Source organism: Sorex fumeus, unplaced genomic scaffold (genome assembly GCF_029834395.1).
Source record: "Sorex fumeus unplaced genomic scaffold, SorFum_2.1 ptg000043l, whole genome shotgun sequence".
NCBI lineage: Eukaryota > Metazoa > Chordata > Mammalia > Eulipotyphla > Soricidae > Sorex > Sorex fumeus.
Window position 1 is genome coordinate 50,323,640 of NW_026606100.1, and position 13,514 is coordinate 50,337,153.

The 13,514-nt window shown below is 57.6% G+C and overlaps 1 protein-coding gene across 4 annotated transcripts in view; it reads left to right on the forward strand.

The window, feature by feature from the left end:
• Positions 1-13,514, forward strand: part of TACC2 (transforming acidic coiled-coil containing protein 2) — a 57,352-nt gene that overhangs the window by 13,318 nt on the left and 30,520 nt on the right. For all 4 annotated transcript variants that reach the window (XM_056120652.1, XM_056120651.1, XM_056120649.1 and 1 more), the window contains exons 2-3: positions 8,308-8,444; positions 10,973-12,323. In XM_056120652.1, the coding sequence (XP_055976627.1) occupies positions 8,308-8,444; positions 10,973-12,323 (1,488 nt within the window). The remainder of the gene's footprint in view (positions 1-8,307; positions 8,445-10,972; positions 12,324-13,514) is intronic.

Consider the following 13,514-nt stretch of genomic DNA (forward strand, 5'->3'; position numbering starts at 1 on the left):
GTCTCTTCCCCTTCCTCCCACGCAGACTGCTGCAGTCCTAGGAATTCTGCTGACACCCCATTGGGTGGGAAAGTGGGCTTGGCCTGGCGCCTTGCTGGCCCCAGGTGTCGGGTTCTGTGATAAGAGCACTGTCAGCTGCTCTGCTTTCCCGGTGAGCCAGGGTGTCTGGCGTGCAGCAGCTGCTTCGTGTTCCCAGAGGCGTCTTCCGGGGCCACTCGGTCCCCTGGGTCCAGAAACCTCGCAGCCTGTGTATGGTGTGACACGAACACTGTCAGCTCCTTTCCTGCGAAGAAAGGGAGGTGTGTGTGTGTGTGTTTGTGTGTGTTTGCATGCGTTTGCATGCATGTGTGTGCGTGCGCGCACTGGTTGTCTGAAAAAAGGGTATGTAATGTGAGAGTCTCTGTGTGTATGTGTTGGTTCCCAGCAGGATGTGTGTGTGTGTGTGTGTGTGTGTGTGTATGTGCGCACTGGTTCTCGCAAGATGGGTATGTGGCTGTATGTGTTTGCATGTGTGTGTGTGTGTATGTCTGTGTGTGTGCACTGGTTCTCTGCAAAAAGGGTATGTAATGTGTGAGTCTCCGTATGTATGTGTTGGTTCCCAGCAGGAAGTGTCTGTGTATGTGTGTGTACACGTGCGTGTGTGCACACGTGCACTGGTGCTCTGCAAGAAGGGTGTGTGTGCGTGTGTGTGTGTGTGTGTGTATGCTGTGTATGTGCACGCATGCACTAGTTCTCTGCAAGAGTGTGTGTGTGTGTGACCAGACTAGCCTGCTAGGGTGCACAGAATTCTAATAATACCTGCTTATGTGTAAATCTATACAACCTGCTTCTGTGTGACGGAGAGCTGAGTTTCTGGAAGGTTCCCTCTCTCCTGGATGCCAGATGGTCTTTGGGTCTGGAGGGCAGGAGGGGTGCCCCAGGGCTCACAGCTGTGGGCCGGAGCTTTCCCAGGCTTTGTCTTCTTGGAGGGTGAAGGGGGCCATGAGTAAACCCCCACCTCCCAATCCCAGGAAGGGCGGGCAGGCCTGGGAGCAGTGGCGAAAACATCTGCCTGCCTGGATCCTTTTTCAGGGTGGGAACTGCACACTGGAATCCTGAGAAACTATCTAGAAATCTGGAACCAAGTTTTGCCTGGCGGTGCTGCTGAGGTGGGAGACTCGCTTCTGGGGAACGGTCATGTTGGGTCATTCATTTATTTTTCGTTTTGTTTTGGTGCCATCCCCGGTGATGCTCAGGGGTCACTCCCGGCTTTTACACTCGTGTTGCATCATTTAGATTCCAAGTTCTGAGTCAGACTCTTAAATCACCTGCAGGTTTACTGAAGGCTGGACTGGGGCAGCGGAGAACCGCAGCTGCCCGGGTCAGCATAGGGCTCGGTGTAGAAGGATGGACAAGGGGTTGGAGAGACAGCTCTAAGGGCTGAGCACATGGTACCACTTAGAGTGACCCCTGAGGACCGCTAAGTGTGGCCCCACCCCATCCCCTCCAGTTTTATGGTAAAAGGCATTGCAAGCATGGGCATGTGAGTTTGATCTCCAGCACTGCCCACACGTCCCGAGTGTGGTTCCTGTGGCTCTGCTGTCCTCTGGGGCCTCCACAGAGTGTCCCATCTTCAGCACAAGGCCGGGCGTGCTGAGCACCGCCACTGAGAGTGTGAGCACCACCAACGGGCATTGTGGCTCCCGCCATCCGCACAATAGCAGCAAAGGGAGGAAAAGTGGAAAGACAGAATATTAGCTTCCGGGCTGTAAGGGTCTGCGTCCTGTTCTCCCGCACATGCGAGGTATGTCCAGTAAAACCTGGGCATGTGTCGCCACTTAATGACATCTGTAGTGTCTATTCAAAGATGCCCAAGCTTGGGGCTAGAGTGATAGCACAGTGGGGAGGGCATTTCCCAAGCTTGCTTTATATGTGATGTGCACATTCACGTGTGCAAGCAGACGTGTCCGGACGTGTCTGCATATTAATTATACGGACCCCACAGTTTTCTATCTGAGCTATATTCTGTGGCCCTATACTAGAGCTTTATGGGTGCTGATGGACTCTATGTTGTTATCATAGTTTATAGCTGTAAAAGAAAGATCATTTTAGCCAAATGACAATGCAGGGTAGCACGAGTTTGCGCCCTGCGTCTGGCTGTGTGCCTTGGGGACAGTTTCTGTTTTGGTACCTTGTGTATTTGGGGAGGAGACCAGATTCCTGACTGGGAGGAGCAGAGGCTTCAGACCAACCTCAGTGGGACTTCAGAGGTCAGAGAGATTCTCTGGAATCCGAGGAAATACCTGGAGGATGATCTTACACCTTTTGCTAACATCCTTGTGGAGCCAGGGGTACTAGGCTCAGGGGCTGGTGCCGCCTGTTCTTGGGGCTACACCTGCCGGCTGCTCCCTGCCCAGGTGGATGGAGACCCCTTGCCTGACTTTCACGTTGCACTGCCAGATTCATTTCCTTCTCCCAGGCTGCCTTCTTAAGGGATAATCCCGTGATCGTAGCACAAGCTGTTGCTGAACAGAGCCTGTTTGTAAACTCTTCATTGTACTGTCTCAGGATTTTTCCAGATAATGAAGAGACATTTGCAGGTGCAAGCAAGCTCTAGCCCCTGGCGTGCAGTTTTCAAATTTGTCTAGATAGCTTAGTAGTTCCTTTTGGTTGGTGATGCCCTGGCAGTTCTCAGGGCTTGTTCTGGGCTCTGCACACGGGCGGGTGGGGGGGGGGGGATGCATATGGGATGCCAGGGATTGAACCTGGACTGGCTGCATGTAAGGCAAATGCCTTATCTGCTGTACCATCACTCCAGCCCTGAATAGTGGTTCTTTATGATGGACTTTCTACTAAGAACCTATTTTATAGGACTTTTTTTTTTCCTTTTTGGGTCACACCTGGCGATGCCCAGGGGTTATTTCTGGCTCTGCTCTCAGGAATCATTCCTGGTGGTGCTCAGGGGAATATATGGGATGCTGGGAATCGAACCCGGGTTGGCCGTGTGCAAGGGAAATGCCCTCCCCGCTGAACTATGGCTCCGGCCCCTATAGGATGTTTTAGATTATAGAGAATAAGTATCTATTCTATAAGGTGTTAAAATGGAACATATGGAATCAGTAAGTACTACTTTTCTCTAAGTATGAATTCCTGTGCACCCAGGAATGTTGTCTAAGATGCATTTGGGAAGCAGGGATTCCGTGGAAGCTATTTGGCAGTCACTTGCATACAGAGAGCTCAGAATCCAGACAGGCACGTTAAGACTGGAACCCAGCCGTTGATCACTGTCGTCTCAGCTACGAGAAAAGATTAAATTTTACCAATGGCGAGGTGACGTTCCCCCCTGCACCAGGCTTTGTCTGTACACTGCACCTGCTCTCTACGTTTTTTTTTTTGTTTGTCTGTTTGTTTGTTTGTTTTTTCTTTCATTTTTAGCTATCACAGTTGACCACAGTATTTTCATGTGTTTGTTTGGGGGCCACACCTGGCAGTGCTTAGGGCTTGACTCCTGGCTCTGTGCTCAGGAATCACTCCTGGAGGGCCCAGGGGACCCTATGCGATACTGGAGATCAAACCCAGGTCAGCCATGTGCGAGGCAAATGCCCTAACTGCTGTCTTGTCGCTCTGGCCCTCACTTGACTGTATGTAGTGTTGGACTTGTTGTTTAACGGTGGCAAAGCACCACGCCAGTTCCTCTGCCAGTGTTTCAAATCCCTCCACCGTAGTCCCCTCTGCCCCGTCCCCATGCCCTCAGCACTTATCTCTGTTCTGGTTCTATTGATCCTGTCTCTGTTTGTTTCCATCGGGTATTGTCTAATCACTTGCTTTGTTTCTTTATACTCTTGTGCTTGGCCAAGGTCATCTTGTTTATCTTTCTGACTTAGTCACTTCACTGACAACCTCCAGTTCCATCCAATTTGTAGCAAATGGTAAAATTTAATCTTTTCTCATAGCTGAGTATTTCGCAGTTTCTTTATTCACTCATCTGTTGTTATTTTTTCTTTTTGTTTTGTTTTGGTTTGGGGGCCACACCCAGAGGTGCTCAGGGTTGTGCGACCTGGCTGTGATTCGCAGATGCAGCATTGAAGTTTCTGCAGAGCCAGGCTGGGTGGGTGGGTTGGGGGGGGGGGGGGGGAAAGCTGGACCCTTTGTGCTGGAAGCCCTCCCTTCCCTCCTCCTGGCGGGGTTCAGGGAACCATATGGGATGCCAGGGATGGAACCCCACTCCCGGGCATGCTTTACTTATTTTTTTATTAGTGAAACACAATGAGGTACAGTTGTAGACTTAGAAACTTTTGTGCTTGGGTTTCAATTATACAATGATCGAATACCCATCCCTCTACCGGTGCCCATTCTCTACCACCAATGATCCGTGCATGCTTTTTATACAAGCTGTTCTCCTTGGTGTGAGCTGATAGCTCATTGTCATTTTGATTTGTACTTCCGGCAGGGCATATTTGAAGAGAGAGCATTATATCTAAATGGGTCTAATTTGGTCTCCCTGATACATGCTAGAAAGTTCATCATCTGATGGCTCTTCTGATGCTTTTCTTGCTGGGGATTGAGATGACCAGATTCAGTCCCTGCCTCGAGGACCAATCTTTCCATACTGCATGGGATGTCATTTGCATATTCTCGTATTTGCATATTGGTTTTTTTGTATTTGCATATCAACTCACACAGAGAATGAGGCATTAGTGCATCCTGATAAATAAGTTTTCCTTTTTAGAAGCCCATGGAGGTGGATTTCTCTTCCTGATATTGCTTCATGGAAAATCAATTTTCTTTCATTTTGAAAGCACCTGAGGCCTCCGCAGAACCATTTCTTGTACTTTAGTGGTTTTTTTTTTTTGTTTTCTTTTCTTTTTTGTTTGTAGTAGGGAGAGAAGAAAGAAAATCCAACGGCAGCAGGGATCCAAGCTGTGGCTTTATTATTATTATTATGTACAGTCTTTCTGGGTGGACTGCTGAGCCCCCTGCTCTCAGAATGTTTTCCAGCCCCCTGGGGAACCTCACAGGGAAAGAAGAGCTCATTAAACAATAAAATGCCACCACCTCCTCCAGCTAACTCCGACTCCACTCCCGGCAGAGGGTGGAGCTGTGCAGACCGGCCAGGTCAGAATGAGTCCTAGCCCTTGGTCTTTGGCTGCTTTCACTGTTGGGACTCAGGAGTTTAGATTAAACTGGCAGGACCCCCACAGGGGCCTGGGTGTCCCCCTGTCTCTCCGCATGGGGCAGATGGAAGGGGCTGTGGCTGGCTGGGGCCACTGAAGTAAGAGTGACCTGGTTGTGATTCGCAGATGCAGCATTGAAGTTTCTGCAGAGCCAGGCTGGGTGGGGGTGGGGGTGGGGCGGGGGGGGGGAGAGAGCTGGACCCTTTGTGCTGGAAGCCCCCCCTTCCCTCCTCCCCTCGCACCGGCCTCAGGGCTGAGAGGAAGGACCTGCCTCTCCCAGAGGAAGCTGCCTGTGTGGCTGCAGGCAGGGCTCAGTTCCCACGGCCGAGCCTGCTGTCAGGAGTCTGAGTGGAAGGGGTCTCGGGGGAGAGGGCCTGGGCTTCCTGCTAAGGGGGCCCCCTGGAATGGGCCTGGTGGGTGTGGGCGGGGACTCCCTCTGTGGGTCCTTTGGGAGGTGAGTGGGCTCTGGGTACGTCCCTCAAGCTTGAAGAGATTGGGGGTCAGGGCAGCCGGCAACACCCACCCCTGGACCAAGCCTTGTCCCTCCTTGATGCACCGAGGTCACCCGTCCTTGTCTGGTTTGTGCTAGGGAATAGCCTGTCAACATCAGGTGTTTGGGTCCATTGATGTCTCCCAATGAATCTGAAATCTGCCCCCCCCTGCCCCGCCCCCTCCCCTCCCCCCCTCGCTCCTTGGTGCTTCCAGGTGTGTGCTCACCGGGGGGCATATGCTTCAGGCTCACGCACACTTGGCCTTGCAGTTCCTGTGTGTCCTGGGATTATACCTGGGATGCGAGGTAGTCCCAGGGTAGAACTCTGGGCGTCACACCTGCAAGGCAGGCACTCGGCCACCACATCACCCATCTCTGTCCTCCTCGCTCTTTCTTTTTTTCTGCAGTGGAGTCCTCCCAAACAGTGCTCCCATGCCTGTTGCCCCCCCCCCCCCCCATTAGATACTGGACTCACCAGGCCATTCGGCCGAATGCTAGGCCCTGCAATACCAGGGCGACATCCAGTGATGGAGTTCAGGCTCTGTGTGTTGCCAGGGATGAAACTGGTATTGGGCACGTGCCAGGCCTGTGGCCTCACGCTGTGTCTCTTGCCCGCCTTGCTTTGTGTTAACGGGAACTGTGAACAGTGACTTAGCCCGCCCTGTCTCCACCCTGAGGCATCCTTCCTGTGAAATCTGAGGCTTCCCTGGTCCCATCCAAAGTTGCTCTGAGGACGGGCTGGAGCGATAGCTCAGTGGGTAGGGCATTCGCCTTACATGCGGCCAACCTGGGTTCGATTCCCAGCATCCCATATGGTCCGCCGAGCACCGCCAGGAATCATTCCTGAGAGCAGAGCCAGGAGTAACCCCTGAGCATCACTGTATGTGACCCAAAAAGTCAAAAACCAACCAAACAAAAAAAACCCTTTAAGAACTAAACCCAGGGGCTGGAGCAATAGCACAGCAGGTAGTGCATTGGCCTTGCATGTGGCTGACCTGGGTTCGATTCCCGGCATCCCATATGGTCCCCCGAGCACTGCCAGGAGTCATTCCTGAGAGCAGAGCCAGGAGTAACCCCTGAGCATCGCTGGGTGTGACCCAAAAAGGAAAAAAAAAACACAAGAAAACAAAAACTAAGTTGCTCTGAGGTTCTTGATCACTTCTCAGAGCCCCTGCGAGGCTTCGTGGCTGGTTGGGGGAGTCCCTGATGTTGGGGTGGGGTTCACTGATGTTGACAAACTGGCTGTGGAAATGGCCTGGGCGTCACTATTCTTGAAGGAACTCCCACGGGCTCCTCCTTCGCAGTAGCGGCTTGCTCAGGCACGGGGTCTCTGAAGACCCCTTCTGCTGAGGGCCTTGTACCTCCCGAGAGCCCAGCAGCTGAGTGACGTGGCTTGTGTCCTGCTGACAGTGAATCTCAGACCGACCCCTTCTGCCCTGTGCCAATGGCCCCACAAACTACCCCCCTTGTTCATCACCTTCCTGGTTGCAAATGAGGAGGTGGCATTTGGGTTTGCTGCAGGAATACCTGAGCTGGGACCCCCGGGGCGGCCACAGTGCCTCCCCTCAGGGCCCCGAGAGCCACACTGAGTCAGCGCCCTGGGTGCTGGGCACCGGGGCCAGCAGGAACCCTCTGGGTGGATGTTGCAAGCCCCGGCCCATGATTTGGAATGCTCTCGCTCTTTCTGGCTGTAAAGTGTGCCCCTACTGGGATGATGGGAAGGGGCTGTCTGCTCTGGGGCCACACAAGATGTGTCCACTCTGGTGTGTGTGTGGGGAGGGGGGGTGGGCTCTGCTGTCCCAAGTCTCAGCCCTTTGAGTCAGTGCCCCAGCCCGGTGCTTTGGGGGCTCTTGTGCCCAGCACAAGAATTTAGGGAGTGTCTTCCTTTTGTTACTAAGGAGTGTGTGTGTGTGTGTGTGTGTGTGTGTGTGTGTGTGTGTGTCAGGGGGTGGGGATTGGGTTTAGCTTTCGGGCTGAAGAATCTTCTGGGAGGACACTTGCCAGCTACCCTCTAGCTAGGGGGCCGCCTTAAATCCGTTCCTTCGTTCACCCATGGGTGTTCATTCCCCATCTTTCGGTCCAGATGCAGGAGGCCACAATTAATGGACTTCGTGGCCCTCGTGGCCTTTTTCAGCCCAAGAGACGAGCAAGAATGAAAGTGATGAGGAACAAACAGAAGCGATCAATAGTGGCGAGGCACAGGATGTGCCGGGAAGGAAGGACAGCGGGCGGGGTGGGGGTGGGTGTAGCTTTGTGGACAGGTCTTGTGGTGAGAACAGCGTCCATGAGTGTCCCTTGGGCCTGGAGGCGGGGCACTTGCCTTATGCATGGCCAACTCGGGTTTGATCTCTGACGCCCACTTATGGTCTCCAGGCACCGCCAGAAGTGATCCCTGAGCGCAGAGCCGGGAGTAAAACCCTGAGCACGGCTGGGTGTGGCCCCCAAACAAAACAAAATGTTCCTTGGAACCCCGTGGCTGCCAGTCACGTACCACAAGAGGGTGCTGTGCGCTGGGCAGCCGGCACGCCAGTCAGGGTGTTTTGAGTGGCGCTGAGATCATCCGGCCCAGGCCGGTGCTGCTGGATTTCTGGCTGGGGTTTCCTGGGACTCACTCCTCAGCCCTGGCCTCTGCTGAACCCTATACCTCTCCCCTCTCTCTACCAGGAGTTCTGACTCTGAAGAAGCGTTTGAGACCCCGGAATCCACGACCCCCGTCAAGACCCCACCTGCCCCACCCCCACCACCGCCAGAGGTTGTGCCAGAGCCTGAGGTCAGCACACAGCCGCCCCCGGAAGAACCAGGTAAGCAGGGGTCATGTGCGCTGGCCGGCTTGGAGGGACTCCAACCGCCACGGCTGCTGAGAGGGTCGCAGGCTACCTGGAGGCTTGCTCTGCAGTGTGGAGTGGCATCTAGGGCATCGGCTCCGTACAGGAGTTTCTGTCTGAGAGCCCCGGAGATGGTCCCAAGTCACCGGCCTCCCCTCGGGACACTGGCTCTCAGAGTTCAGTGAATCTGCGTTTTCACTCGAGTATTTGTTCAGGCTGGGGAGACAGCATGGGGGTAGCTCCAGCACTGCGTGGCCCCGAGTCCCTCGGGTGGCCTGGTTGAGTCCCCATCACCACATCCCTGTGGCTGGAACTCACCGGGAGGCCTTCAGTGGGCCTCCAGGGGGATTCCCCACCAGAGAGGACTCGGCTCCGGAGACTTGGGGATGGAGAGTAATGGACAGTGAGTCTGGGGGCTTGTTCATTCTGCATCAGCCCTGGTGCCGGATCTCCTGCTCACGGTGGCACTCAGACCTGCTGTACCTTGCAGAACGGCCTGGAGGGAAGGGAGGGGTTGTCGCCCCTCCCCCCAGCCCTGCCCGCACCTGGCTGGCATCCCTTGTGCTGCCTCCAGGTACCCAGGGCCCAGACAGCTCCCGGCCTGAGACTTTCACTAGGCCGTGCTGAGATAACCTGGGACAGCCTACCCCAGGCCCCACCCTCAAGACCCTGCACTCAGGTGCTCTTCTGGCCTCCCTTTGGGGCACCTGGACTCAGCCAGGCTGTGCATAGTAACCGGGAGCGACGCCCCAGGCTGGTAGAGCTCAGGTCTGCCCCTGATAGAGGCCCTGGGGTGGGCGGGGCCTGCAGGTGGGGATCCGATAACCTGTGCCGGCAGCTGCTGCAGGGGAAAGGTGAAGGGACAGGCGAGCAGGAAGAGAAGTCACATCCGGCCTTGATGTTGGTGTCACAAAGTGGGTGGGAGTGCATACCTGCCCAAAGGAGGGGGCAGACAAGGTGGGGCGGGGGCACAGGGGCAGGGGGCGGGATGCAGGGGCAAGGGGTGGGGTGCAGGGGCAGGGGGCAGGGCAGAGGGACGGGCTGCGGGGCCAGAGGGGCGGGGCACAGGGGCAGGGGGCGGGGCAGAGGGGCGGGGCACAGGGGCAGGGGGCGGGGCACAGGGGCGGGGCACAGGGGCAGGGGGCGGGGCGCAAGGCCAGAGGGGCGGGGCACAGGGGAAGGGGGTGGGGCACAAAGCGGGAGGGGTGGGGCTCAAGGGCAGGGGGCGGGGCACAAGGCTGGAGGGGTGGGGCTCAAGGGCAGGGGGCGGGGCAAAGGGTCCGGGGGCGGGGTGCAAGGGCGGGGCACATGACCAGAGGGGTGGGGCGAAGGGTCAGGGGGCGGGGCACAAGGCCGGAGGGGCGGGGCGCAGTGGCAGGGGGCGGGGCCAGAGGAGCAGGAGCCGAGGGCCCAGTCATTTCCAGGGCGTGGGTACCTTAGCCCGCATCTGCCACGCGCACGTGCACCTTCCACCGTGCACAGCAGTCAGCCTGTGTCCCCGGGCTCAGCGCAGTCGCTGGCGGGGGCTCTCAGGGCAGGATGACCCGGCTATTTGATGTGAAGCTGAGGAACCCCGAGGGGCTGCCTAGCTTCCTCAGAGACTCGCCCTTTCTCCCATGGGAAATGGGTCCCTGTGATGCTGTAGGAGACTGGGCCGCGCCTGGCAGTGCTCAGGACTTCCTCCTGCTCTGTGTTCAGGGGTCACTCGTGGATGAAGCTCAGGGGACCCTCTGTGGGTTAGGGGGAGCCTCCTGTCTGGCCACATGGAAGGCAGGCAAGTACTTTCTCTCTGGCTCCACCGGGCTGTGATTTGTTTGCTTTTTTGTTGTCGTTTTGCGCCATGCCTGGTGGTGCTCAGTGTTCACTCCTGGCTCTGCACTCGGGGTCTCTCCTGTTGGGGCTTGGGGGACCCCGGTGACGCCGGGGATTGAACCCAGGCCGGCTGCATGCCAGGCAAGCACCCTCCCTCTGCGCTGTCTCTCCAGCCCCCCTTTTTCTTCGTATTTCTTGATGTTTCTCAAAGTGGGTGGTTCTTTTCCCGGGGGTGGGAGGGGAGTGCCGGAACAGTCTAGGGGGGTCAGTAGTAGCTGCTGGAACAATCTAGAGGGTCAGTAGTAGCCTTGGGTGCCACTGTGGGGGTTGGGGTGCCTTCTGCTTGCTTCCTAAAGAAAGTGGGTTTTGTCTGAAAAGGAAGCAGTTGGGTTCCTTTGTTTGGGCGCCTCAGGCTGGCTCAGTGGAAACAAGAGTTCCAGGAGGCGGAGGATTCGGGTCTTTCATTCCTTGCTGATCTCCCCGGCTTGGCCATCCCCGGGCACGCGGTTCCTTCTGTTGTTCCCATTTCCGGAGTAGGGAAACGGGGTGTATCTGTTCCGAGTCTAGAGCTGAGAGTGGGCCAGAGTGGGGTGGGCCAGGGACCTCTCTTTAGAGGGCATTTGCCTGGTGTGAACCCAGCCCTGAACGCCCCAGTGCGGTCCTGTGTGACGGCTCTGTCTCCACGTCCCCAGGATGCCCCGCTGAGCCCGCGCCCGCCGTCCCCGCTGCCGACGTCCCCCGCTGCAGCTCCGTGGAAGGCAGCCCCTTCCGGCCCCCGTCACACTCCTTCTCCGCCGTCTTCGATGAGGACAAGCCCATAGCCAGCAGCGGCACCTACAACCTGGACTTCGACAGCATCGAGCTGGTGGATCACTTCCAGAGCGCAGAGTCGCGCACGTCGGACCCCAAGAGTCCGGAGTGCAAAGCCGGCGCGAGGCGGAAGTCTTCCGACTCGGTGCCCGTCGCCAAAGCCACCTTGTCCCGCTCACTCAGCCTGCAGGCCGGTGAGTTCGATGGTGCTTCTTGCTCAGATAGCGCCGAGACCCCGGCCCCAGAGGCCTCGAGCACCAGCAACGCGTCCAGCACCCTCAAGCGAACTAAAAAGCCCAGGCCACCTTCCTTAAAAAAGAAACCCGCCTCAAAGAAGCCCACGGACACGCCCCCGCTGAAGGAGACCCCACCGGGGCCAGCCGAAGAGCCCCTGGTCCCTGGGGAGGAGAGCTTGGCCCCCGAGGCGAACGTGGAGTCAGCCAAGACGGAAGATCCCGCACCAGCCTTTGCAGACGAGGCCGCCCTCGAACCCGCCGCCGTGCCCCCGGCCGCCTGCCCCCTGGACTCCGAGGGCCCCGACGAGGCCGGCCCGCCTCCTTCTGGAGGAGGCCGGGTGCAGAACTCGCCCCCCGTGGGCAGGAAGCTGCCACCTCCGGCCGCTGCTCCAGAGGCCGAGGCGGAGACCCCAGCAGAGAGTGGGGGTCCCGAGGACCCCCCGGCTAAAGGCCTCTCCGTGAGGCTGGAGTTTGACTATTCAGAGGACAAGGGGAGTTGGGACAGCCAACAGGAAAACCCCCCTCCTACCAAAAAGCTCGGCAAGAAGCCGGTTGCCAAAATGCCCCTGAGGAGGCCCAAGTTGAAGAAGCCTCCAGAGAAGGTGGACACGGCGGCCCCCGCCTCGCCCAGCCGCTCCCCCGCCGAGAAGGTGGACGCCGCGCCCCCCTCGCCCACCCCCGCCTCGCCCAGCGACATCCCCATGGCCAAAGGTACTTACACCTTTGACATCGACAAGTGGGACGACCCCAACTTTAACCCTTTCTCTTCCACCTCGAAAATGCAGGAGTCCCCCAAACTGCCCCAACAGTCCTATAGCTTTGCCCCTGACCCCTGTGAGGAGGCTGCGGACCCTCTGAAGCCACCCTCCAAGCCCCCCGGCTCGCCCTCGAAGACCCCGGCCTCCTTTGAGATCCCGGCGAGCGGTGGGGATGCCAATGGCGTGGACGGGGACGGGCTGAACAAGCCCGCCAAGAAGAAGAAGACGCCCCTGAAGACGTAAGTGCGGGGGTGCAGGGAGTGAGAGGGAGGTGGGCTGTGCGTCCCTCCCTCCCCTACCACGTCCCCGTCCTGGGTCTCATGCCTCCTGCCCGGGCCAGCCTGGGAGGCCTTCACCCCGCCGTGGCTGTCGTGTGGGCACGCCGGGCACCCCCGCCTGCCTCTCTGTGCCCCTGGGGTGCCGCTTCCCTACCCCCCTCTCCCTTCGTCTTTTGCCTCAATGAGTCCATGGTCTGAGTCAGTGTTTCCCAGCTGTTTCCTACTGCCTGGCGTTCCCAGTTGCACGCTTAATCATTTCCGTGATTTTTTTGTTTTTTCACCCATCTATCGCAGGGTGTTGTCCCTGGGGAGGGACAACAGGGACCCCCAGTGGGCAAACGCCGGTGTCTCTCCTTCCGGACGTGCACTGGCAGAGTCTGGGGTGCCCCGTGGCAGGGCTAGAGGCCTCTGGGGTGCCCCCCCTCACTCTCGCTGGCCTTTTAGGCTGGCCCAGGAGCCAGGAGGAGCCCCTATAAGGTGGAATTTGTTTCTGTGCCTCCATGGGACATTGGTCCAGGCGACGTGGGCTCTACTCGGGAGGGGCTATCTGGTGCAGGGATCTGTCTCCCTGCTACCCAGCCACCCCGAGGAACATGCCCTTCAGCTCCGGCCCTTTCTCTGGTAGCCTTTGCCCCTGTTGAGTCCAGCCCCGCCCAAGTCCCACTGGTTGGTCACCGGGTCTGTGGGTTGTTGTCAAGCTCAGGGCCTTGGCGCCTACCTGCCCACCCTGCCAGGACCCAGCCTCAGGGCCCGCAGGACCTGTCAGGACCAGGAGACATGTGCTCTGGGGTCTTCCACTCGCTCTCATGTCAAACACAATCAAGAACCGATCAAGGCTTTGTGGACCCTTGTGGGCTTGGGGGTGACCCAGCGAAACCAGGCTGCAGGGGACCCCCAAGTCAACAGGATGAGGAGGACCCACTCCTGCCCACTCTGGTCTCCCCGAGTGCATCCGTGAGAGTGTCCAGGAAGAGGGTCTTCGTGCCTGGCTTTGGCCCTGCCGCAGTTGGGGGGTTGTGGAGGATGTGCAGTGAACAGTCCTGGGCCAGCGTGCAGATGGACGTCAGCCTTTCAAGACATCTCGTTCCACCCCTCACTCCAACCCCCCAGACAGCTGCTTCTCTCCTGTCCCAGATGGCACAGGGTGGTGGG